Source organism: Zonotrichia leucophrys, chromosome 19 (genome assembly GCF_028769735.1).
Source record: "Zonotrichia leucophrys gambelii isolate GWCS_2022_RI chromosome 19, RI_Zleu_2.0, whole genome shotgun sequence".
In the NCBI taxonomy this organism is placed as follows: domain Eukaryota; kingdom Metazoa; phylum Chordata; class Aves; order Passeriformes; family Passerellidae; genus Zonotrichia; species Zonotrichia leucophrys.
This window is the reverse complement of record NC_088188.1, coordinates 9,568,118-9,595,091: the sequence shown is the minus strand read 5'-3', so window position 1 is coordinate 9,595,091 and position 26,974 is coordinate 9,568,118. Positions and strand designations below refer to the sequence as shown.

The window sequence follows — 26,974 nt, the reverse complement described above, 5'->3', positions numbered from 1 at the left end:
TGAGGTATGAGGGCATACATCTATTTTAATTAAATATATGTATTTTTTTATATTCAAATAGATGTGAACAGTCATATTTTGAAGTAGATAGGGTGCACATGAGCATATAAATAATGTGTGTTTCTGCACACTGTGGATCATTGGTAACAAAAGGAACTGGATCAAGTATTTTAATTGTATTTATCAGCAGACTTCACTGGCGGGTTCCCATCAGTGACAAAGGGACTGGGACAGTGCAAACTTGAACCCATTTCATTTAAAATGTATTTGCTCTGTCACATGTCTCACATCAAATTATAAACCAAGTCCTTCTCACCTCATAACTCCTTTGCTTGATTCCTTCTCCGTATCTTTTAATCCTGTACTGGTGAAGTGATTTAGCAAAGGCTGCATCTGTTTTCTCTTGTTACCTGATAACTTCTTAATGAGGACTAACAGCTTATGTGAGAGCAAGGTCATTAGCCCTAATGGATGGAGGGGACAGCTGATATGGCATGGGAAAGGTTAAAGATTACCCCAGAAGTTTTTGCAAATATACACAACAGCACAGGGCAGTAAGTGCTGTAATGGTTGTGCACTGATATTTCTGAGCTAATGGCCTTGGCCACGTCTCTGCACACCTCTGCCTGCTGCAGCCCCACGCGCTCCCACACTGCTCATTCCTTCTGCAGAGCTGTCACTTTATGCTTGCTGCTTTGCCATCCCATTGCTCTCATTATAAATATTAAAGATATTTTCTAAAACAGGTCAGTTGCAGTTTTTAGCCTTCTCCCTTGCTCAGGTATTTTGCCATGTAACATTTACTGCTTTCTCCTCCCTGCCTTATAAACTGAGAACGAATCATTTTCTAGGATTTTAGCTATTGGCCAAAAAACTGCCTTGTCAGTTTTTGCCAGGAGAGCTGGAATGCATCCCTGGGATGGCACTGGGGCTATTTTAGGTTTATTCCTGCGCTGTCAATATCTGCTTTATGTTACCTCTCCCAGCCTCCTGAGTTGGCCACTGTTAAAACCCGTTTTATTCTCCTCTGCCGTAGCCGGGTATAAAAAGAAATAACAAGAAACAAATGGCAGGATATTACTAAAGACTTTAAACCCCCAAAGCCATTGCTGTGCTAAAGGCCTGGCTCGATTTTAAGTGGAAGTATCTCCATTAGCAGTAATGGGGTGAGTCCATCAGCAGAGGCATCTCAGAGGTTAATCAGCCTTCCTGGCTGGCCATGGCCATCGATACCGTGTGGCGCCTGCTGCTGTTGGCCCTTCAGAGGCTTTCCTGACAGCACACTAACAGACTTTGTGTAAGTCATTTCCCATCAATTATTAAAACAAACGTTTGGCTGCTAATTGATGAACACTAATGTGTTTTCTAATCACTGCAGTTTGAGATTTTAGCACTAAACAAAGCAGTTGCAATTGATTTGTGGCTGCTTCTTGGTTTCAGCCTGGGATCTGGACAATTTTTTCCTTTTCAATTTAGCAGGCAGCTTAGCTTGTCTTTTTAGTTAAGAATTGGCTTGTTACAGTGTCATTCCATTCTGATCTCTTTTGCTATTTCTTATTTATATTGCATAATAAATCTGCTCAATTCTTTACAGGCAAATAAGGCACAGTCCTTGGTTCAAGGAGAAAATATTTAAAGTTGTAGTTGGGCTTGTTTTTCTTTCGGTCTGCATCTCTCCTACTGTGTCTACTCTGCCTCTTTCTCCAAATAAAATAAAGCAAAATAAAAATAATCTTCAGCATCTTTAGCTGCTAAAAACTGGTGCAGTGAATGTGTTTTCAAACCCCTGTCTGGGAAACATGCAGAGCCTGGAAAGTCCCATCCCTTGTGCTGGGACGTGCCTGGGAGTTCCAGGACTTCAAGGGTGGCATTTTTAATTTTTCTAGATTTGAGTCTCATATTTAGTTTTAATGCTTAATTAATGAGTAAAAAATGAGTGTGTCAGATGTAGCCAAAGACAAATTCTTGGTCTCTTGCACTGTGCAGAAGACAGAAGTGTGAGCTTTGGGGGCTGTTTGTATTTTGTGTGAGCAGTACCCTCCTCACACCCATCGTGGTCTTGTCTTTGATCCTTCTGACCCCGCATGCTATGGGAGTAACTCAAATCAAAGTTTAAAAAACCCCAATACTGGAATATTTAAAATACAAACACATTAATTATTTGAACATTAAAATACTTATTTTTTCAATAATGCTTTGGCATAATTGACTTCCAAAAGAAAGGTGAATTCTTCCATTTGCAAGCACACCAGATTTTTCCAAGCTGTTTTGTTGCAGCTGATACACCACTCCTAAAAAAAACACTTCCAGAAGGAATCCGAGCTGATCCCACAGCACAGCCCCAAACATCATTTGAAGGAGTTTTTTCCCTTTTTTTTTTGCAGACAATAAAGACTGGGCTGACCATGGTGGGGAAGGTGGTGACGCAGCTGACGGGGACGCTGCCGTCGGGAGCCAGCGAGGAGGAGATCCTGGCCCACAGCAACCTGCGCCGGAGTCCCCTGGTGCCCGGCATCGTCACCATCATCGACACCGAGACGGTGGCAGAGGGACAGGTACCAGTGTGTGCCCACAGCCAGAGCCTGCCCGGCCCCCCCAGCCCCAGGGAAATCCTCTGTGCGCGGGTGGCACTGGAAAATCAACCGCAGGATTTACAGGCGCACAGAGCTGGGATAAAATCCTGTTTGGGGCTGAAATGCAGCCAAAATATATCTATATTGTCCTTGCAGCATATTTATGTGACACTTTGACAAGATCAAGTGTGAAGTGTCACATTTTGTCTCCCCGACACTTGTTCCTAATTGACATTGATTGATGCTGATCAGTGGAAGTGGAGATGGAGTCTGATGATCTTTATTAATACAGAACTGGAATGGGGGAATTGCTGAATTCCAGGCTAAAAAAAATGATGGGGGAAGTTGGGTGTGAAGTGTACAAGTTAGAATTTTATGTAAATCCCAAATGCAGTGGAGCACAATGCTGTTTGTGAGGCATTTGCACTGTTTTATAATAATAGAATAAATTTATTGTATATAACAATACACAGTGCAGTGCATCAGGAAGAATCATTTGTTACAAACTCCACACCATTATCAGACAATTTTTAAATTGCTGGATTTTCCTGTCTTTATGCCAGGGAAGATATCCATGTCTTTTTTGTTTGTTTCTACCACTCATTTAATTTTAAAGTGGCTGGTCCTGGATTCAGTGTTTACACAGAACTCCCACACACTTCATTATTCTGTAACTAGTCTGTGAGATCTTTTTTCTCATGGTCACATTTATTGAATTTAAAGCAAAAAAAACTTCTGTTTTTTCTTGTTTTCCCCTATCTTTATGAAGCTCATTGCAGGTAAGTTTGTGAGGTATTAAGGACACATCAGAAGTCAAATATTTAGCCAAGTTATTTTATTTTTTTTCTTGACAGGAAAATAAAATCTTTTACTTGAAAAAAGCAACACAAAACAAAGAAAAACTTTGTTATGGTTGTTCCCTGAGAATTAATTTTGGCAGTATTTAGCCAAGCAATGTTGAATTGAAAGGGAATTGTTCATAAAGCACTATAGACATTTTCTTCCAAAATTGAAATTAAAGAAAAAACATAATGGAAAAAAAAATAGGATCTTATAGTCAGGTTTTAAAATAATTCTGGGATTTGTTTTTGTTTCCAGGAAAAAAATAATTTCTTGGCTCTTCATATGCTATAAGGAAAGAAAAAAAAAGACAAATTTGACTTCATAAATTTCTGATGAAGCTGTTTAATGTGGTCATTATTTCTGCTGGTCCCTGTCTGTGCTTTGATTCTTCTGCATTGGCCTAGGGGGAAAAAAATGATAGATCTTAGGTTTTTAAGGCTTGTTATATATGATTTAGAGGTTTTATGAACTTGTCCTCTGACCCTAACAATGGTAGGGAGCTATCAGAGCCTAAAGGGCACTCCAGGAGAGGAGCTGTAAAAATGATAACGTTTGTCTTGTCCAAACCCTGCTGCTCTAACATAAATAAGCCATCAGCTCTAGGAAAACAAGTTTTGTCTTGAACCTCTAGGAAGTTGGATATTCTAATTGTTTGTACTGCATTCATATTTTTGTGATCTGAAGTTTTTAAATGCTGGTAAATGATATAATTTATTTACAGCTGCAATTTGCTCTCAGAATTATATTTATTTCCAGAATTATATTTATTTCCAGGAAAAAAGAAAATAACCTTTCTTCTGCATTGTTAGATTTTCATGGTGCAGGAGGTTTTTAAAACAATTTTGTCTTACTGAAATGTCCCTCTGGCAAAAAGAAAGCTGATTAGAAATAAATAAATGCACTTTGTACGTGGCTCATGCCCTGAGCTCCATCCCCACTCTGGCTGAGATGGAGAGTGAAGGGGCAGGCTGGTGATGCCAGGTCCTGTAAAATCCTGAGTTTTAGGGTCACTGTCTGTTTCAGTGGTTTTTATAAAGTTACTGCTTTATAGAATCACAGATTCATAATCAGTTTCTTATTATGAATCACAGATTTCATAATCAGACATTTGGAAAAGTCCTGCAGGATCTTCAAGTCCAGCCTTTGAATTCTGCCATTCCCATGAAACCAAATTGCCAAATTTGCTCATTTTTTGAATCCTCCCAGGGATGGGGACTCCACTTTGCTGTGGGGGATCTCCTGTTCCAGTGCTGAAGCTCTCAGTGAGAGGATTTTACCTTGTTTTATCTCCCCAGTTTCCAGATTCATGAAAAGAAGAGTTCTGAGTGGAATCACCAACCCCTCCTTCTGTTTGAGGTGCCTGGTTTGGGATGTCCTGTGCCCATCAGGCTCTTCCTCCTCTCACTGACAAACCCTGAATTTAAAATTGCAACTAAATATTTTTTGGGCTAAATGAGCACTTGGAAATGCCTGAGTCCCGTTCAGCAGGGTTGGTGTGAGCTCACACGGCTCCAGCCCTGTCACTGCTGAGGGCAATTCCAGAAGCAGGGAGGAATTCTTTTCCTGTCATCAGTGCCATCCTCCTGTAAAATAAATACCTCAGCTCCTTCAGGTCAGTAAAGATTTCAATCACCTGCACAGCCTGACTGAGAATTTGGGTGTTGCAGTGAAAGACACATTTTCCAAGTAATAAAATATGCCTGGCAGATAAGATACAGTAAAAAAAAAAAATCTGTTTTAAAAAGAGAAAGAAAATGGAAGACAACAATAAATCTAAGGCAGACAAATACATAATTTTGAAGGAGAAATAGGAACTTTCTTTTGACTGGGGAAGCATATTTTTTTAGAATAAATATGACTAAAGTTTTGCAAATTAATGATCCCATTACTTTTTCGGTTATTTCAAGCACAGACACAGGTTCTAAAGGTGGATTGAGCTGCTCTGTGCATGTGTACAAATAGAACAATTTCTGTGCCAGGAGGATGATGAAGGGAAATGTTTCGGACACAAACCAGGAGGATTAACAATAATTTTTAATAATTTCTCCCATTTCAAAGGCATTAAATATGAGGGATGAGAGAGGGAGCTCGATGTGTCTCATTCACTGCCCTGTGCTGCCATGGCAGAGGCTGAAATGCAAACTCACCACAGAAAAATCCACAATTTAGGACCAAAGAACTCTCCTAATGTAATCTTGCAGGATTAAATCTGCAGGAAAAGTATTTTTAATAAACCTTATGAATGTAAAGCTCTCATCCCCAGCAGTTGTTTATGTGATAGCTCCTACTTTCAGAATTGGTGCTACTTTAAGAAAATTTGAATTATGAGGTAATTAAATAAATGCAGAGGAATGCAGAATTATTGACATTGGCTGTCAGGAGATATTTGTAAAAGGAATAAAAATAATTATCGAGATGCCCAAGTAACTTTGTGGTAAACCAAAATATGTTAACAAGGTTGTGTGCTTGTTTAAATTTCCTTCTAATGAAGTGTTAGCAAACTTTTCAGTTAGATGGAAGGACTATTTATTTGAATCCCTTAATTAGTTGAAATGGATAAACCTAAAGCTGTACAGATGTCCTCTTTTTCAGTAATTGGAATTAAACGTGTAAGACTTTATTGGCTTGGGTTTGAAAGAAAAATTATTTTCTTTCGACCTTTGTTTCTGTATTCTTAATTAATTCATCCACTGGGCCACCCACGTGCAGGCTGCAATAATGACCTTGCTCAAAAGTCACCAGTTTTGGGGCAGAATGTGAATCTGTTCAGCATCCAGCAGTTGGCTGACAGAGAAAGATGTGGCCAGTTCAAAGCCCAGAACTTTGGGCTTGTGCTTGGTGCAATCTCCCTGTGCAGCTCATCCACAGCTCAGCAATATTGCAGGGAATATTTGCAAAACAGCTCAGCAAAATAAGATAACATGTTGATCTATTCCTGTTTGAAAATGTGATCAGGGCTTTTTTTTTTTTTTTCCTGTTCCCTATTAAGTTTTTATTGCATTAAAGAGGAATTTTCAGGGAAAAAGCAGCCACAGTTTTCAGAGTTCATTTTGATTTGGTGAGGAGCTGATAGCAATTGAACCAAATCAAGATGCTTATCAGGAGCAGGAATTGTTGGGAAGTTTTGGTCTGAAGCAAAAAGAAGCTCAGAGAGTGAAGCATATTCAATAATAAAACTTTAAGTACAGCCATAATTCCACTGGTCATTAACACCAGGGCTTTTATTTTAGGGGCAGCTCTGGCCAAGGCTGATGTGATGTTCTGATGCTCAGAGATTTGGCCTCAATTTTCTTCACTTTTTATATCTCCGTGTATTACAGAAGAATTCTTTTTATATATAAATATAAAAAGAGCAACAGGATTCCCTCAGAGCATAATACTGTCTGCCTCACTTTTATTAAAGGAGATCTGGTTTTTGTCAAGAAGACATTTTTGTCTCAGATAAATGGTTCAGGCTGAGCGTGAGGCTGGTTTGAGTTTATGCTGGATTCTATTAAAAGGAGAGCAGTAGTTAATGCCACAGATCTATCACTTTTAGCCCCTTTCCACTGAAGTTTGACCTTGGCTGTAACTTGGGGGAGGCTCTTTGTGAATCAAACTCCAGCTCTTTAAAGCATCGGGGATCTCAAGTGTACAGCAAATATTTGTTATACAATATTCATATTTATAATTCTTGCCAAACCTATTTGTTTTTATGATGATGGGATTACTCTTTTCTTAATTGTATTAAGAGTAGGACCTGCTTGATTAGATTTGGGTCCATTTTTATTTGTGTTACTTTCATGTTTTATTTAAAAACATGTCTCCACTGGGATAAGTGGTGTAATTTGCCTTTAAAGATTAAAATAATTAAAGTCATAATTACGAGTGGCTTCTGCTCAGCAGTACAGAAAATACCACAGAGGAAGGAAAATATGGCATGGGAGGAAAAAGCTCTGGCTGCAGTTCTCCCCTGCCCTGGCAGCAAACACTGCTGGGATAGTAAATACAACACTGCCCTGGGTGCTTTGTCTCTTTTAGGGTGACATAAAGATGATTTGATGAATCTTTGATAAATTTATTTGATAAATGATTTGATGAATCTTTGATAAATACAGAGTTCTGCTGTGACAGAGCTGCTTTGGGAGCTGGTTTGGCTCAGCACAGCCAGCCACGGGCTGGGCAGGTTTGGGGAAAATCCTGTTGAACTCCTGATAAAATATTTTTGGGCATCAGGAGCAGCCGAGGGCTCCTTCAGGAAAATTCTCAGTGTTGGTCTCTCGCTGGGAGCTCTGCAAGGAGGATCCTGCTGCAGCTCTGTGATCACAGAGCCATGCTGGGATCTCTGAACCCTTCTCAGTGAGAGACTTTGGGAGGTTTTTTGGCAGAGCTGTTAGAGCCCACTACCTTGGAGAAGGGAGGAAAATCCAGCAGCCTTGGGATTCCTGTGGGCTCTGGGAGGGAGAATGAGCTGCTTCCCTCGAGCTCCCTGACAGCCCTGTGGGTGTTATTAGGGAAATTGTCCCTCTGGTTGGATTTCCAGGAAAAATCCCCAGCTCTGCTGTTTGCAGGGGCACGGAATCCTCCCCTGGCTGGTTTGATGTTCCCAAAGCACCGGGTGTTGTATCAGCGTCGTTTTGATTTCCTGAAGTTCTGTAAAAAAGGGAAATCGTGCTGGGATTTAAAGCTGTGCAAGCTCTGAACTGGGATGGGAACCAGGCCTTGCTGTGGTGGCATCTTTGTGAGGGACATTTGGTTGATGATGGAGTTAAGTCCAATTCCTTGGATTTTTTTTCCTCCTTTCCTTGTAGTGTTGGAATTGTAAAAAGTGATATTTGCTATCCCCAAGCGCAGTGCAGAAGAGCAGGGGGAGGACCTGACAAATCCTGATAATTTCAATAGATTGGTATTTTAAAAAAGCACTTTTCTCTGTTCCTAAAGGATCTAGTTTTTCCTGCTGATTTTAAGAAGAGGAAGAATATCTTTTCATCTTTCCATGCACAAGGAAGTGTTGTTTCCTTGTGTGTTCCCAAAGCCAGTTCTGTCCATAGAAAGGAGCCCTGAGTGTCACATTCAGTTTTTGAGTGATGAAGGTGCTTTTATGGTTGGTATTTTTGCCTTTTATTCTGCTTTACTTGGTTAGTACAGGGGATGAACATGCTTGAATTTGAATCTGCAAAGGCCAGTTTGCTATACCAGAAAATCAGCTTTTATAGGGAAAGGGAGAGATCTTTAAAAATTCCTTTTGGAGTATTTCTTTTTTTCAATAAGATATTTTTAAGCAGTAAATGACAAAAGAATTGAAAGCATGGGATCAGTTAACATAATATACAAATAGAGATTTGGCCTTTTTTGAGTTCTCAAGTTATCTAAGTCTGTTTCTAAGTCTTAGGTGTTTTGCAGTTTTTGATGTTGTGACTTTTTGCTTTGTATCATGTTTCCAGAGGAAAAATATTTAAGGATCAGGTTGCCATCCATTGCTCCTGCCTGCTGCACAGGGGTTTATGTTGCAGGAGTGATAACAGCAGTGCATTTATCATTTTTATTTTTTCTCAAATAAAGCCATGTTGAATTAATCCTGTAGGAGAGGCTGCATATGAAGTATCCTATATAACTCTTTCTAGCAATGCTTTAGCTCCTGGGATACCTACACATTTCGGATTGAATATTCTTATTTATTCTTATTTAATTTTCTTATTCTTCTTATTCTTTTTCATTCCTGCACAGCACGGTGTGGTGAGCTCTTTTGCAGTCAGCAATAACTTATGGAGCAAAACAGGATTATTTTTCTATTTTCCCTAATTTGAATAGGATAAATAAATGGGAAATAAATGAAATAGGAAATAAATGAATAGGAAATAAATAGGATAAATGAAGGCACAGAGTGGATAATCCTTTCTGGTTATTAGAGCAGTCTCATGTCTCTGTATGTGAGAGAACTCCCAGGGTTGTTGGTGCTGAGGGGGCAGGCAGGGACTCTGTGGATGTGACCCCTTACTCAGCAATCCCTGGGGCAGGAAATGGGGTTTCCAGGGTCAGTAAATGGATTTTCCCTGTGCAGTGTCCGTGCCCTGACTGGCTGTGCTCTGTCCCCAGGTGCTGGTGAGCGAGGACTCGGACAGCGACGGCATCGTGGCCCATTTCCCTGCCCATGAGAAGCCCATTTGCTGCATGGCCTTCAACCCCAGTGGTAAGAGACCCTTCTGGGTTTGGGGTGGATGTAAACAAGGCAGGAAATCCCATGGGAATGTGTCCCCTGGCTGGTCCCACTGGGACACTGCAGCTGACCTGCTCTGTGGAGTGCTGGATGTGGAATTTGTCTTTTCTGGAATTTTCAAATTTGTCCTTGCTGGAAATTTCAAACTCTAGCAATTCTTTTACTAAGAGAGAGGACATTCTTTTTACTAAGAGAGAGGACATTCAGTCCCTCTTCCACTGCTGAGGAATTTCTGTCAGCCAGGTGCACACATGGTTGTGATCCTCAGGGATCCAGGGGATTGGCACATGGAGTAAATTGTAGTCCATGAATACAGAAATAAAATCGTTTCACTGGTTTTTAAAGTAACTTATTATTTGTTTGCTAATGAAGAGTTTGTGATCTTACCTTCTCTCCTGAGTGAAATCAAGTAAAATCTGAAAATACTTGTAAGAAACTTCTCAAAAGTACCTGTTTGTCTCCTTCCTCTTTAGAAATGAACCGTCACTGTGTGCAGCAGGTGCAGCTGCAAACCTTGTGTATTAATTTGTCTTATTAATCTGACAATTAACATTTCATTATCTGCAGATAAATAATGTTCTGGCTGATTGCAGCAGGACTCAGGGAAATGGTCAGGGAATCAGCAGCTTCCAGTGCCTAAATTAACAATTTCTAAGATGTAGCAAACGCCATGAAGATCAGGAGGGTGAAGTCACATTTCAGAGAATAAAACTAAATGTCTGTCATTTATGTTTTCACTTTTGCTGACCAGTTGGTGTCATTCTGACACCCCATCTGTTGTGTCAGAACTCTTTAACAGTGCAGTGCAGTTCACTGGGATTTTGTGACAGGAAAGCTGCATTCTCATCTGCCTGCATTTTCTTGGAAGGGGATTTTTCATGGAGCTCTGTGCAGTGAACTGAGAATCCTCAGTTCCAGAACAGTCGTTTTGCTTTGTGCTCTGGAAGAAGGATGATACCTAAAGTGGAGCAATGCTAATTAAATGAGATAAATAAGTGAAATAAACACAGCTGCTTAAATTGGAATAGTAAATAGATATTAATTAAATGCCTCCTTAAGAGAGTTTCTGGGATTGTGTAATTTAAAGGGCAGCAGAATGTTTATGTAAAACCAAATTAACTGATTATTTTTCAGAAGGAAGGATATTTTTGCAAATTGCTGGATTCTTCTTTTGTGATCAAATTCTTTGGGTTGCTCAGGTACTGGGATGACAATAACTTAGAGAGTGACACTTAGATCAAATGGTGTTTAATGGCAGAACACTTGTTTAAGTGGTGTTATTCTTTGCTGTGTGAGATGAGCAGGAGGGATGGGGACAAACCAGCAGAGAACTCTTCCTCAGTGAGAGCAGCACTTAGCCAGCATTGTGAGCTCTTTATTTAACATCAAGGCAGGATTTTGTTTGAAGCCAGGGCTGAAGCATCATCCCAGCTCATTCTGCAGTGGTCGTTGGCAATCAGGCTGGGCTCATTACAGAGAACAAAACAAGAGGTGCCTTTTGATTCTGTCCTTGGCTGCTTGCTCTGAAACCCCACTTTTACCCCTAATTTCAGGCAGTGACCAGCACACGGTGCCTGCAGGGCTGATTCACTGAGAATTTTACTTGCTGGGGCTGATAAACCCCTTAATGCCATCGTCCTCAGCACAGGAGCTGCACAGGTGCTCAGGCCTGGGTTTTGGGAGGATCCCTTTATAGGTTTTTATTGTGTTAAAAACGAGCAGAATCCTCCCTTCATTTGGGCAGATCAGAGGTATAAAGGCCTTTATGAACTGTGATAATGAAAACCAACTTGTGTGTAAATGATCCACATCTCTCCACACTACAGGAATTGTTTTTGTGATTTTGAGAGTAGTTTTAAAGTCCACTGACTGCAGCTTTGTTTCAGTCAATTGTCTTTACTTCACCACATTTAAAATCAAAGCATGGATGTTTTATTTGTGTTAAAGCTGAGTTGCTAAATACATTGTTGTCTGCACTCGGGCAAGTTCTCCACATCCAGTGGACAATCTGTTCTTTCAGCCCATGAAGTTTCTTCCTGCTGCCCCTGCAGAGGGGAGGAAGGGCCAGATCCCCTGGGCTCCCCAGGGAAGGTGTTTTGGGCACAAGGCCTCAAGGATGCAATGTGGGAATAAGTGGAGCATGAAAACCTGTAGAGATGTTATTTTCACAATTTATAGATGAAATACAGTGTAGAGAAATCAGCCCTAAATTTTAGATATGATCAATAATTCTGGAGCCTTGGTGTTGAGTCCTGGAGGATGCCAGGACATTTCCTGCTCTTCCTCTGGAGTTCCACTTTCCATGGGAGCCTCGAGGGATGCAGACCAGTAATGACTTAATTTTGGAAGCTGGGCTGAGCTTCTGAGCCCACCAGAGCAGGGGATTGTGTGGGATCCCAGTTCCTGTGGGAATTCCTGCTGTGGTCAGTGCAGAGCTTCGTGGGCTCCAGGTGGGATTTCCAGAAGCATCCATACAAACATCTCCATCCCCTGGATCTGCTTTGGGAGGCAAGTGAAGTGTAGGAGTTTTCATGTCTGTTCAAAGGTTGTTTCAATCACTCACTCCTGTTTTTGGAAGGTTTGGGCCTGGTTTCCCTGTCAGGCTGCACTGCCAAGAACTATATGTACAACAAACCCTGTGGGCAGCCAGGAAAGATGAGAATTATCCCCTTGGATCTTTTAGGGCTTCTGCTTCAACTTCCCATTTGTTAAGGCAAGTAAGTAGCCTTAGAGCCTCTGAAAAGGACATTTTGTTACCTAAGCTTCCTGGTGGTCTTCTCCCGGGACAGCTTTTCCCAATAAAAGCTTTTCTCTACCCTCAAATGCAGCATAGAGGGATTTTCCAGCTGCAGGAATGGATCCTGGCTTCTCACCCTTCTAGAAGGAGCAAAAGACACAGCATTTTTCAATAAAAGCCCTTAAACTGAAAATACAATGATTAAAACATTTCTGTAGCTGTAGCTAAATCCTCACCCAATTTGGATGTAGGACCAGCTTTTAAATCAGTGAAATAGGTCAGGTACATTCCAATTTTACTGTCAAAGAGGAAAGTTTTCAAATAAGATTCTCAATTAGTAAACAGCTAAAAAATGGTGCTGGTTTATAAATATCTGGGTTTTTTTTCTTTTAAGTGTGGTAAATAAATGATCTGCTTTCCAGAAGTGTTGCTCCTGCCAGCTTGGCAGCTGAGAGCTGTGAAGTGCAAGACATTGAAAATTTAAAATAATTACGCTTCCTTGGCTACAAAAGAGATTTTCCACCCATTAATAACAAGAAAATTAATGTTGGGCCAGCAGTAAAACAGATTAAACTGTGTCCCCCTTGGGATGCCTGACTGCACCTTTAACAGACCTGAAATTGCTCTGATTATTTTAATGTTCTATATTGAAATGTGACAGTGGCCTTGAGTTAATCGTTAAAGAGGGTGAAATTGGAACATCTCTGCTCAAGTTTTTTCCCATTGATCAGAGAAAGTGGGCAGGAAAACACTTCTGGAGAGTCAATCAAGCTGTAATTATTTAATGACAGAATAATTCTTCAGTTTTTCTGTTCATTTTCTTCTGGTTTTCAGCTTGAATTATTGCCTTGGAAGACAAATATGTTCAAATTAAGGCAGTTTGGTGAGCTGCAGTTACAAATGTTGTGTCCCTCTGTCCCATGTCACCAAAAGGAGGAATCTTTCATGATTGATCAGGAATTGCATTTTGGGCTGGTTGGGAAGGAAGAGCTGTAGCCATGGATTATTTTAGGAGTTAAAGGAGTCATAGGGAGTTATTTATTCACAAAATAATATTTTATTTTGCTTGTCTTTCTTTTGACTTCTTGGGATTTTTTAAAATATTTACATTAAATCTTTACGTGCTTGCGTTTATTTTGCGGTGAATTTTGCTAAAATCAGAATTTCATTATTTAGTTAAGGTTTTTTTGAGGCCAAATTTTGTAACTGCAGCACATGGTCCACTTGGGAGTACCCAGGGCTTGAGCAGCTCTGATGTTTGGCTTTATTTTCACTTGCCTGGGAGCGGGGTTGAATGGGTGTAAATGAAGCTGCTGTTCTGGGTCCAGGTGCCTCAGAAAACCATGGGCCATGTCAACTTTGTCCCATGAATGCAATTGCTCAGCCCAGGGAGCTCAGTGGGACAGGAATCCTGTCCCAGGGAGCCTGTGGAAGGTGGCAGTGCCAGGAGGAATCCGTATGGACAGAACCAGGAGCTGCTCTAAGCCACTGAGCACTGTGAGCCTGTGATTTGGGACTCTCCAAAGCTCAGGACCAGCCTTGTGTGGGGTCCCAGTGCAGATTTCCAAACTGAAGTGTGAGAGTTCATATTTTTAATCACTTTTTGGACAAGCAGTGAGTTGGTGCAGTGGCTGACTGGTCTCTCCGTGGCTGGGCATGGAAATCTGAGGGTTGCATTCCTAAATCCAGTCTGTCCATGGATCCACATTTCCTCCCCACAGATGTGTGCCTGATCCCCAGCACTTGTGCCCTTGGTGTTTTGAACAGAAATCCAACACAGCTTGAAGGAGTTGGATCCTTCAGTGAGTGCTGGCAGAGTGACACAGTTTAGGGAGGTGGAAAACCCTCTGAAAACTGAAGGGAAGCTCCTGAAGCTCCAAGCCGTGGGGGCCTCATTTATATGCAAGCAATCAGCAGCTCTGCAATTAGGGAGGTGTTGCAGATGGGATGTGGTGGGGCTGCCCGGCTCTCCCAGCGCTCTCGAATTTGCCCTGGGGAGTTGAGGGCCGGGTGTCCCCTCAGAGCTGCAGTGCCAGCCTGGGCCCGGTGTCCCGTCAGGGCTGCAGTGCCAGCCTGGGCCCGGTGTCCCCTCAGAGCTGCAGTGCCAGCCTGGGCCCGGTGTCCCGTCAGAGCTGCAGTGCCTCCTGGGCCGGTGTCCCCTCAGAGCTGCAGTGCCAGCCTGGGCCCGGGCTCACGGCAGAGCTGCAGTGCCAGCCTGGGCCCGGTGTCCCGTCAGAGCTGCAGTGCCAGCCTGGGCCCGGTGTCCCCTCAGAGCTGCAGTGCCAGCCTGGGCCCGGTGTCCCCTCAGAGCTGCAGTGCCAGCCTGGGCCCGGTGTCCCGTCAGGGCTGCAGTGCCAGCCTGGGCCCGGTGTCCCCTCAGAGCTGCAGTGCCAGCCTGGGCCCGGGCTCCCATCAGAGCTGCAGTGCCAGCCTGGGCCCGGTGTCCCCTCAGAGCTGCAGTGCCAGCCTGGGCCCGGTGTCCCATCAGGGCTGCAGTGCCAGCCTGGGCCCGGTGTCCCCTCAGAGCTGCAGTGCCAGCCTGGGCCTGGTGTCCCGTCAGAGCTGCAGTGCCAGCCTGGGCCCGGTGTCCCATCAGAGCTGCAGTGCCAGCCTGGGCCCGGTGCCCCCTCAGAGCTGCAGTGCCAGCCTGGGCCCGGGCTCACAGCAGAGCTGCAGTGCCAGCCTGGGCCTGGTGTGCTGTCAGAGCTGCAGTGCCAGCCTGGGCCCGGTGTCCCATCAGGGCTGCAGTGCCAGCCTGGGCCCGGGTCCCTCAGAGCTGCAGTGCCAGCCTGGGCCCAGTGTCCCATCAGGGCTGCAGTGCCAGCCTGGGCCCGGTGTCCCATTGGAGCTGCAGTGCCAGCCTGGGCCCGGTGTCCCATCAGGGCTGCAGTGCCAGCCTGGGCCCGGTGTCCCGTCAGAGCTGCAGTGCCAGCCTGGGCCCGGTGTCCCCTCAGAGCTGCAGTGCCAGCCTGGGCCTGGTGTCCCCTCAGAGCTGCAGTGCCAGCCTGGGCCCAGGCTCACGGCGGAGGAAGCTCCCAGATAAACACGGCGCAGCCTCGGCTCCCAGCGCTCCCCTTCCGCTTCCAGCCCCTATAATTAGCAGCCTTTTCTTTTCCTTGTATTCCCAGTTGACGCAAATGCTTTTTGTGGCTTGGCACCTCATTTAGGGCGTGGGCTTAGTTTATGGCCAGGCCAGAGTCTGGTTTAGTCTTCTGATACTGCAGAAATAGCTCTTAAGCCACAGTCTACATCTGTACTGGTTTTTCCTTTTATGCATATATTCCTCGTGTTTTTATTTCTATCCTGAAAGAAGCTGATTGTTTCCCCAAACAGAATGCAGGAAAAGTAGGAAGCTGTAAATTAGGGCAGGTAAAACAAAGCTTTGCTAATTTTTTTTCCCTGTCTAGGATATCTCTTCCTTTGAAACTGGATTTTAATCATCTCTGTGGACTTAAAACAACCACACAGTAAAACAGTCATTAATTTAATCTGGCTGCACCCTCGTACTGTGGATAAGCAAAATCAGAATTTTTGCAATGAGATATATACTAAATGAAGTCTGGTTTACACATAAATTTCCACTGGGTCCTGTGTATGCAGGACTTCCAATGGATTTCAGCTGTTATCTGTTAAACAGGGATTAATGCCAGTTGGAAAAATAAGCAGGAAATCCTCAAGAATTATTCACTTTTCATCTCTGATTATTCACCCATAAAGTCCCTCATAGGAGAAAACATTCAGACTGAACTTAGCATGGCTTTAACCTGTATTTCCTTCTAAACGACTTTTGGAAAACTGTCACAAGGCCTCTTCAGAAGCTTGAGTTGAAGTTTCCTGCACTTGAAAGTGAAAGTGAGGTAGGACCAGGATTCTGGTTCGTGTTTCTCCACTGGGATTAGGAATTCCTGCTGGGATGCTGCAGGGAGATGGAGAGAGAAACAAAATGGCTGAGCTGTGATAATGGAAAACTGGGATTCTTCAGTGTGAAGTAATGAGAGCTGGAAAATCCCACCACAAACCCCAGCCCAGTGTTCTGAAACATGGGTGATTTATTGTTTGAATAACAGGGGCGAGGAAGAGATTTCAGAATGCTGTTTTATAAATACACGTTCTTTCCCATCTGTGGTGTTGTGCTTGGGACCTCCGTGTTGATACAAGTGCTGCCAGAATATATTTGTATTTCAAATGAAAATGTGGGTGTGAAAGGGCCTCCTTTAACTTACTGAAAAAGAGTCTCTAATACAAGTGAAGGGCCTGTTTTCCCTGGGCTTTCATCTAATAAATGCATTTATTCCAAATGAGACAGGCAGCAGGAGTTTAGATTAGACACAAACTGCCAAATCAGATACCACTCATCTTTCTATTTTTAAGTCAATTCCTTTCCAGCCACAAATGTATTATCTTTCACCTCTGTACTCCTTCAAGTTAGCAAAAACAGAGAAGAGAAACCCCAAACCAAACCCAGAAATCCCAAAGGCAAAGCACACATGGAACCAAGAGCTGGGAGCATCATCTGGAGCTGCTCAGAGCTGCAGGTACTCGGGTGAATGTCACAGCTGTGCCTCTGGGATCCAGGGTGTCACTGTAGGAATAAACAGGGACCACCACGGGTTCTGGGGGCTCCTGTGCCACAGTTTTGGTGTTTGTGCCCAGAGTGAGCCCTGCTGTGCCTGGTGACAGCACTGAGGGTTGGGAAGGAGCCTGTGAGGAGCAGGGGGTGATGCCCTGCCCGTGCTGCCCACAGACACCTGCGGCTCTCGCCAGCGCTGGAAACCAGATCCTGCTGAGCTGAACACCCCTGGATTGCATGGACAGCAAGGATGGTGATCCTGTGTTTTCACTGGCTTGGGATCATTACACAGCGTTTTGTCTCCAGTTCCAGACAGATTTTTGGCAGATTTAGGGGTTTTTTACCATCTTGAGTGCATCGTGCCGTGCGCTGGGATCCACAGGAAGAACGCTCTGCTGGGAGCTCTGGGTGCACTCAGCCTTGGGTCTGTGTTTATGAAAGATATCTCAAGCCTTGGGGGAGGAAAAAGCATCTGTTTGCAGAGCTTGTCTGCTCAGTATTCAGAGAAGTCTCATGGACCCATCTCCTCCAGCTTCTCCTTCTCCAAAGGTCCTTTCCATCAGGAATAAGAGAGAGCACAAAAGGACCCAAAGCACCTCCATGTCTATATAAAGCTGTCTAAAGCATGAGGAGAGACAAACATGGGAATAGAGAAGATAAATTCTTACTGGGTTGAATTAGATCTTTTGGAATATCCTCACTCCAGTAACAGCAGCAGCCTGATTCCAGCACACAAACCCCTCTTTGCTTCCAGCTTTCTCTGCTGGAAATGCTATATATTATTGAGGACCGCACACTTCACTGGAGGGGAAGTGTAGTTTGTGATGTTGCAGAACAGAATTAATGCAAATTGTGTGCATAATCCCACACGAAAGGCTTGGCTGCCTCGCACCGGAGCAACTTGAGCTGTATTTCCTATCAACACAGTCACTACAAATCAAGGAAATTGCCAGTTAAGCCAACATTAACATCCAGACCAACCTCAGCTCACATGCCTTACCGCCCAAACATAATACCCCAGCGCTCTCCCGGATTTCTCAGCTCCATAACAAACTCCCTTTCATTTCTAACACTCGGGGCCGGAGGAACAGCCGGGAACAGTAAAAGTGTGTCTGCTGGAGGGAATCTTGCTGAGCTCAGATGTGAGCTGCTGCGTTTGTGCGAGCTGCAGGAAATGCCTGGGTGCAGCGTGGGTGGCCGCGCCGGGCCCGGCCCTGCCAGCCCCAGTGGTCAAGCTCAGGGGAAGCTTGGAGGCAGTTGTGTCTCTGAGAGTAATTTGGATTTTGTACCTTGCTGCTGGTGGGTCTCAGCACCTTGGAATGGAGTGTTTGCCTTCACAGGATCCTTCTTTCAGAGGTTTTGGAGAAGCTGAGTGTGCCCTGTTGGTGCCACGCAGGCTCTGAGGGTGCTGTGTTACTCTGGGTGAGGTTTCAGGACATGGGACCCACAGGGCCAAGCCTTCAGCCTCTGAGGCCAAAGGAATTTTTCTTTCTGGGCCTAAAAACCAGGAAGAAAAGACAGAAATTTTTCTTTCTGGGCCTAAAGGACCCAATCTCTTGGATTCCAGCATTGCCACGAAGGGAGAGCACTCAGGATACCAAGCTAGTGATGAAATGGTGTCCCTAGAAAAGCTGATCACACTTAATTTTTACTCTGCTGCTTGGCATGCTTTTTACAGTTTAATACTAGAATTTTACCGTTTAATACTAGAATTTTACTGTTTAATACTAGAATTTTACAATTGTCATAAGGTAGGAAATCAGTGGTAATGTGTGAGAGGTTTCAAATGTGTGCTGTTGGTATCTGGGGCAGCAGAGGGAAAAGCAATTTCTGGTATCCCCTGTAAATAAATGAAGGCAATGGACACTCGTTTATGGCAGAAATAAGATAACCATGTATCCTCTGAATAAATGTCATGTAAAACATGGGGACTAAGATCTCTTCCTGCAGGATAAAAGATTTCAGTGGTGCTTTATGTGGAGAAATGTTGCAACAGACCCAAGTAGGAATTCCTGGTTTTTCTTTAATAGATGAGTACCTTGAAAATTATTTAGAATGTCACTATTAAACTGCTAAAATCACTTTGTACTTGTTAACTGAATGTCAGAGGGTTACTTTGGGTGATAACCTATTAAATTTCATTAATAACAGCAAAATAAATCTGTAGTTTGTTACTGTAATCCTAAGTTCTGCCATGATGCTGTATTGTCCTTGTGTGTACAAAAATACTTAATTTTTTGTATAAATTGCTATAAATTTATGGCAAATTGACTTCAAGTATCATTGTAAAAAACTGGGTTGTGGTGTGGGCTGAGACATTGTGGGATAAAAAAGGTAAATAGCAAATGTAAGTTACTGTGGTTCTGTTGCTCTGATTGAATCATTTCAGTGCCTCCACCAGTGACCTGTTTCCAATGAACCTGGTACCTCATTTAGTGTTTAATTTGAAGCTCTCAACTCTGCTTTTCACCAATAAATCAGACAGTTCTTTTCATTTATAAGGAAGATGCTTCTTCAGGATTGTTTTGGTATGGGCTGTTTTGGCTGGATTTCGATAATCTCTTCTTCCAAAAATTGTTATTGTGGAGACATCAATCTTTTTCAGACTGGCTCTTGCCCAGGGAAGAGCATTTTGGGGTTTTGCTGTAACATTCATCACTTCAATGCCTCATATTGGTCACACAGTTCTCAGATTTAGTTGGAATATTCAGATTTTTCAGATGTTTTTATAGATTTGTGTTGTAATACTATCTTAATATATTAATACTTAAGTAGTAGTACTGTGAATATGATTTCAGTTGAAGTCTTGATTCATTTTTATGAGGTGAATCCCTTTCAATTCAGTAATTTTCTGTGTTTTCTTCTGTTTCCAAACCCCAAATGTAAGCCACACTCAGTGTTTTTTAGACAGGCACTTTAAGCCTCTTCTTTTGCAGTGATTAATCTTTTGTGCTTTTGTGTTTCTCTTTTTTCCCCCAGGGATGTTGCTGGTCACCACTGACACACTAGGCCATGATTTCCATGTTTTCCAAATCCTGACACATCCTTGGTCATCATCACAAAGTGCCGTCCATCACTTGTACACACTTCACAGGGGAGAGACCGAAGCCAAAGTAAGTGAAACTCTTTGCTGAGGAATAATCCCCAGGCACCTTATACATTCTGTGTATGTTGGCACTTTAATGTTTGTTTCAGCACACAAAGAGCCTTTCTTGTGCTCCAGCCACAGAAGGGATAAGAGCAGAGCGTTTAACCTGGACAATAATAAATTCTTGCCCTTTGCAATGAGGTGCTGTCAGATTTATTCAGATCTGGCACTGCCTCCAAAGAGCCCTGATTATTGGCTGTGTTTGCACTTAACCTTTTCTCATGTAACATGTTCAACATTTGTCTCGTGCCCGTGAGGGAACTGTCAGCGTTTGCCTGACTCTGGTGGTAAAAGCCACAGACAGACAATTAAAGAGTTGAAAGGAAGAGTTAATCAAAAGGCTGTGATTAACTTTTCTTGGCACTGTGGGGGAACCTGCAGAGACTCCCCAGTTTAACTTCCCCGTTGAAAAATCCCCCTGTCAGAGATGGAGGGCTAAGTCAGGATATTGTCCAAGGGTGGGGAAGTCTGGAATTGTATTTTAAGCAATGCTCAGTGAAGTGATTTGCTGTGAGGTGGGGAAAAGGGATCTGCTCTCACTGGCAGAGCTGTGCCTGTGGCAGCAGCGAGTTCTGCTCGAGTCCTCATGGCAGAGCCTCACCTTTGGAGCATGAGGAACTGCTGAGGAACCTGCTTTAAACACAGGAATAAAAACGTCACCACAGGGTAAGGAATGAGTGTTGCACTTGCTGATGCAATTACACACGGGCAGCACAGATGTAAAGCACAGTGACAGGGACAGCCTGGGGCTCTGGGATTGTCACCCTGGCACTGGGAGCTTTGGCTGGTTCTGGTACCTGATTACAGCTCCTTCAAACCTTTTTTTTACAGTGAGTTGAGCAGTTTGCCTCAAGTTTCTCACCATACCTTTGTAACAAGTGGAATGTGAAAGCTTTATTGAGCTTAGCAGTGGTTGATCAAGTTTTGATCTGGGTGAATTTACATTTCTGGTAGTTTAAATACTCTAAAGCTTTCCTGCTGCCATTCTGGAAAAGTGAAATTGCTGTTACAGGCAATGATTTACTATAAGAAGGAATAACCAATCTGGAAAGTGAGAGGAAATGAGGAAAAACTGTTCATTTGGGATAATATATATAGTTCTAACAAGTAGTTTTTATAAATATTACAAAGAGCAGTGAGATCTGTGTGTATGCACATACTCTGCCATCTACTTGGGCACGTTCTATAAGGTGTTTAATGTGTTAGAGTTATTTTTGTTCTCCCTTCATACAAAGACTCAATACTGAAACCCAAAGCACAGGACTTCAGTCATGAGGAACAAAGATGTTCTTCTGGTTTTTACAGCTGATAAATTTGTTTTCAAGGCACACATTGGAAACCAAACAGAACATGTTTTAGAGAAGAAACCCTTATTGATACATGTTTTTTTGGGATATAGTATTAGCATCTCTGTGAAAGCATTGCATTAAAATTCTCAGAATCAACATAGTAAAATTTTTTCCTAGTTTGCCACACAGTTTTCTTTTGGGATGTGAACAGTATAGCTTTTGGAATGGCATAAAATGGAGAAAATTCTTACCAGTCTGAGGTGTGTTGGTGGATTTCACAGCTCCCTGGATAATTAAACAATATTGCATTGGTACCTGTGATTCTCAACACACATAGTTTGAAATATTTATATAATATGAGGGATTGTTTCACTTTTTTTTCTTTTGGAATAACAGCACTTGTAGCTGTTCAATGAGAGGAGAGTTTGCTGGTGCTGCTCTTTTGTTGTGTGAATTTCATGTATGAGGAGCATTAGACAGGAATTTTGGAGGCTGTTCAATATAAAACTCTCAGTGCAGCCCACACTGGGAGCCTCTGTACCTCCTGTCTGGTTAGAACAGTATTTATACATTTGCTACCAGACCTTTTTCCTTTTTTCTTTTTTTCCCCTCTGGTTTAAAACTAACTGTGAATCAAGGCCAATGGTCTTAAAGGTCACCTTCTGTACTGGAGCTATAAAAAGTTCTAATTTGTGTTGATGGACATGAGTGATTATCAGTGTCAGAATTTGTTTAGCTAGTACCCATTATAAATTGTTTAAACATCATCATTATGGCCATGTTATATGTGGGATTTTAATGTCCCTGCTGAAATCAGCTCTGCTTTTGTATGTGAGATTTTGGCTGACAGAGCTTCACCCACTTTTCCCAAAATCTCCTTTTTGTGACTCAGATGGAGATGGGCTGGGATGGAAGGTGGGCCTCTGCCTCAGGAGGGAGTTGTGAAGACAATTTCCATGGCAGAATGTGGAGTGCTCAGATAATTCACTGAGTCCCAAGGTCACTGTTCTGCAAGCACAGACAGAACCCCTGTTTGGTTGTACCAGATTAAGATCTTTTAGCCTTTGAGTGCCACTTGTGCTCTAGATTTTATTTTATTTTTTTTCCCTTAAGAGGAGAAAGAGCACCAGGAGGGTCCATTGCAAGGGCTGGCTGTATTTTACTGAGTCAGAGCTGAACCTCTCAGAGGATCTGTGCTTGCACAGTTCAGCTGGAAAGAGGAGAAATGTGCACGTGTATGTGCCGCACATTTTGGTTAAGGATACATCTGCTTGTCCTCCAGCTCCTGCATTGTGAGGCAACACTTACTGCACTCATATTTTTACCCAAGAGCATTCTGGAAGGTTTTTAATGAAGGCATAGCATGTTCTGAACTGAGGAAGCTCATTTACTTGCAGATGAAAGTTAGCCTGTCACCTGATGATCCTTTCTCTTTGATCTGAAATTGTAAACAGCAAAAACAAAATCCCTGAAAACAGCATTATCTCAGCCTAGGACAAATAAACGTAACGATAGCATCAGCTGGCTGCTGGCCAGCCCCTCTGTAATCCTGTACTCTGTCAGACTCTTGTTATTCCCACTCCCAAACTGCAGCTAGAACTGCCTTCAGCTGGAGAAGGTGAACGGGGAATGATAAAAACATTCCAGCCTGGCTGCTGGTGTGAGGCTTTTCCAGGGAATGCAGGAATGTTTCAGTGAAGTGATTCCACAGAGACTGCTCAAGGTTGTGTCACACCCTGTGCCCAGGTAGTGAAACACTGGAACAACTTCCAGGTATTGGATGTGAACCTTCATGGCCTTGAGAAATCCCTTCCTGTCTGTGACGTGCTCATAGTTGCAGTTATTGAAATAGACTCTGTAAAACTGGGAAGGCTTCCTTGTTTCTAGGAAAGAAGCTGGGGATGGGCTTGAAATAATCAAGATTGGTTTGGGAAGTTGATCAGTGTCAGATGAGAGCTGCCAAGAAGAAGCTGCTGCTTCTGACTGCAGCTTGGCTGCCCTGGGGAGCTGAGCCCAGAGCAGCATCTGCAGGCTCAGACATGGACAGAGAGCTCAGCTCTGGATCTCTCCTGTGCCCACATTCTGCCCTTGCTTTACACAGAGCTGAAATCGCTGTTGAGGACTTGGGGAGACACAGTTGGGTCTGTGTGGGTCTGATAAATCATATTGTGTAGACCATGATTTTATTATTTTTTCATTTATGTTTGTTGCTACATCATTTCCTTAATTTTCTCAGCCAAAAAAATTCACATACAGACCAGTTTTCTAATTTATTTTGACCCTTACCTCCTCGGGACTGCTGCTCTTTCTCATTGCTTAATGATACTGGTTTTTTCTTTCTGCCATCTCCCTGTACAGCATAATTCAATACTTGAGTCCTGTGCTTCAAATCTGGGTGTTTTTTCTCTGTGACACAGCACAGTGATCATGAACAGGTCACGTTCCTGTTGCAGCACTGCTGCTCCTGCTCTCCAGGTTTAATTAAATGCAGTAAAATGCAGAATATACAGATTGCACCTGGTGTAGCTCCACACAACTGACAGAGGGGTGGTAAGAAGGAAAAAGAGTGCTAGGAAGATCAAAATGTGGTTTATTTCTGATCATGATTGTTGAAATCCAGGGTTCAGCACTGTGAGGTTGGTTTTGTGTTATGTGATTTACCTGGACACAGACCTGTGCCAGGTGCTCTGGGCTGACCCTGTTTGAGCAGGGAGCTTGGGCCAGATGAGCTTCTGTGGCCCTTCCAAACCAACCCATCCTGTGATTCTGTGATTCAGAAATTATTTTTTGATCTGTGCAGTATTGAAAGCTGATCCTCAGGGGAGCTGCTCACATGTGCTGTGTCCTTGCAGGACTCTGTATATTAAATTACCTGACTGTGTCACTCAGGGCAGGCTCTGAGTGGTAGCTACATTTTAATTCAGTTTTCTGGAGGATTTTACATCATAATGTTCAAAGCACAGGGAAATAGAGAAGTGGAAGTTATAAAGCACAGAAGAGTAATTGGAGGGAAACAGGAGAAGGCAGGAAGCACATTGGCCTTTTGGAGGATGTCCAGAGGCCACCAAAATGTTTAGAGGGCTGGAGCCCCTCTCATATGAGGAAAGGCTGAGAGAATTGGGATTGTTCAGCCTGCAAAAGAGGCTTTGGAGTGGTGCATTTGTGGCCTTGCAGTACCTGAAGGGAGCCTGCAAGAAAGATGGAGAGTCTAGACTGAAAAGGATTTGAAAACATCTTATAGGTTCCCAAATTAAACAAAATCTCAGGTCTGTAATTCCCTTTACTGGTCCAGACAGAAGAGGATAGATAAAATTTTAAAATACAGACATGAGTATTAAATGTGACATTGACCTTGGGCTATGGAATAAACTTTGCATCATGAGAGATCTGCTGTACTTTGTACTTTATTAACATATATCTGTAAACACTATGGGGTCTTGATTGATCTTTGGTATCTAAACATTACATCATAATTAACAACAAATCCAGAAATATATTATAAATACGTGAAATAATAGTACATTAACCTAAAGAACAGCAATAAACTGCAACGCTTAGCATAAACTTGAAAACCACTAATGGGCCACTGTGCAGTTTGTTTATACTCTGAGCAGTCGAGAACTCGGCGTAATGTACAGGAACGTGGTGGGGAACAGCACAGCCCAGGCATAATTTATAGAGCTTTATTCATGGACACAGCTGATTTTTGCAGTTGTTTCTGAGACTGCCATGATGAGCATTGTCCTTTCAGCCTGGTCCAAGCCTTCTTCCAGTTCTCCTGGGGAATCCTGGGCTCCTTCGTGTTGCACAGATGGGTTTGTGCTGGTTTGGTGTGAGTGTGTTTAATTCATGCCCTTGCAATTGGAAATATTCTCTGAATCAGCTCCTTGGACTGCCTGTGGTTCTGCTGCTCCTCCTGGGTCTGTGAAAGACAAATGAGACCAGTGAGCAATAGGCGAATCACGAGGAACTGCAGCTTCCAAAATACTCTGCACTGCTGAGCAGGGTTTCATAGCTCTGTTCCTGTAAATCTTTATTCATTGCACACTCTCCTGTCAGCACTTTTTCCATGTTATTCCTGAGCATTAGAACCCTTCTGCCTTTGAGGTTTCAGCCATGTTTCAGGCAGCCATGGCCACGATGCCCGCTCTGACTGCAGCCATTGTTTGAGCACTTTTTTAAAGAGAGCGTTTGGGATTACGGAGTTCCACACTTTCTTCCTGTAGATCAGGAATACTTTTTTCTGTGTAATGTTTACACTGAGGAAAAGAAAACATCCTGTAGTGATTGTTTCCCATTTCTTGGCTGGGGTTGTCATTTGCCAGGGCTGTTGTGTGTAGTTTTTGAAAGAACATAACCCTCAGGGTGCCAACTGGAAACTGAGTACTAAAGTAGAAACACACATTTTGTTGCATGCTACAGTGAGATGGAATTTTTTTTCTGTCATCTCATAGTTCTGTTGTAACTGAGAGTGGCAGTTTTTACACAGTTCATATGTTTGGTTTTGACCAGGAGAATTTGCCACTTTAACAGCAAGTACTGAAATACTCTTGGAGCCGTCGTTTTCCCTGACTGCACGGCCTTTGGGGTTTTTTTGGAGCCCTTATTAATCCCTGTGGGGTCTCTAATCCCTTCTGAGCGACCTGTTAAGGTGAAACACTTTGTCAGCCAGCTCAGAGCTCCGAGTGCTGCGCTGTTGGTGCTCAGAGCTGAATCCTGAAGTGCCAAAGCTGTCGGGTTTGGGAGCTCTGAGCTGCCTCCTTGGGGGTGCCACAGGACTGAAAGGAGCAGGTGTGCAGCGCTGGTTTTCGTTGATCTCGGTAATGTTGATGAAGCATTTTGTGTAGTGACAGTCTGCCAATCAAAGATCTTGTCACAAGCCACCAGACTTAAATCCTTTTTTTATCTCCGAGGCTTCAGGCTCAGTTGGAAACTTGCACTTGGATGAATACTTTGCTGCTTTTGTCTGGAATAGCTGGAGTGCATTTCTGGAATATTTGTCAAGATTTTATCAGTGTTTACTCCAATTTGAGTACCTAGTGCATTGTAAAACTGGCTTCAGTGAAATCTTCAAGAATTTTATTTAGCTTATGCTGTTTAATAATATAATGAAAACTAATCCTTCCTCTATATATTTGTTTGCCGTGGTAAATCCCACTTGTGTCCACGGTTCCTTTTAGTCAGCTTTTACCTTTGAAAACATTTTTGGAAGAATTGTTTCAGGACTTTTTTGCTCTATGATAAATCATTTTAACTTTGACTACTTGTTTTCTTGAGTTGTCTGCCAGGACGGGCTTGGAAACAAACTTTAATCTCTCTTTTAAAGCATTCCTTCAGGAACAAGAATTTGCTTTCCATCAAAGCGTTGTGTAAAGCACACTTGAAAGAGAATTAAATCCTTCTGGACTTCGTATCTGAGATCTATGCAAGGAGTAACCCTAGTGGAAAATGTTTAACTGTATTTTTATATTTGCTTCAAAACTGACCATTTTAAGCTAAAATAAGACTTGTGCCAGTATTTGTCAAAATCAGGCCCAGTGGTGAGATCTCTCTCTTTTGTTCTCATCCCTCCCTTTTCCCGTTTTTGGGCAATCTCTGAAGATTAAACAAGCAAATAC

General features: G+C 42.9%; 1 protein-coding gene across 12 annotated transcripts in view; it reads left to right on the top strand.

Moving 5' to 3' along the window:
• The window catches only part of BCAS3 (BCAS3 microtubule associated cell migration factor), a 303,942-nt gene that overhangs the window by 55,048 nt on the left and 221,920 nt on the right, over window positions 1–26,974 (top strand). For all 12 annotated transcript variants that reach the window (XR_010442392.1, XM_064729260.1, XM_064729257.1 and 9 more), the window contains 3 exons: window positions 2,385–2,555; window positions 9,492–9,585; window positions 19,899–20,032. Coding sequence is in view for 11 of the 12 variants with exons in the window: in XM_064729260.1 (XP_064585330.1) it covers window positions 2,385–2,555; window positions 9,492–9,585; window positions 19,899–20,032 (399 nt within the window). In the remaining variant the exon portion in view is untranslated. The remainder of the gene's footprint in view (window positions 1–2,384; window positions 2,556–9,491; window positions 9,586–19,898; window positions 20,033–26,974) is intronic.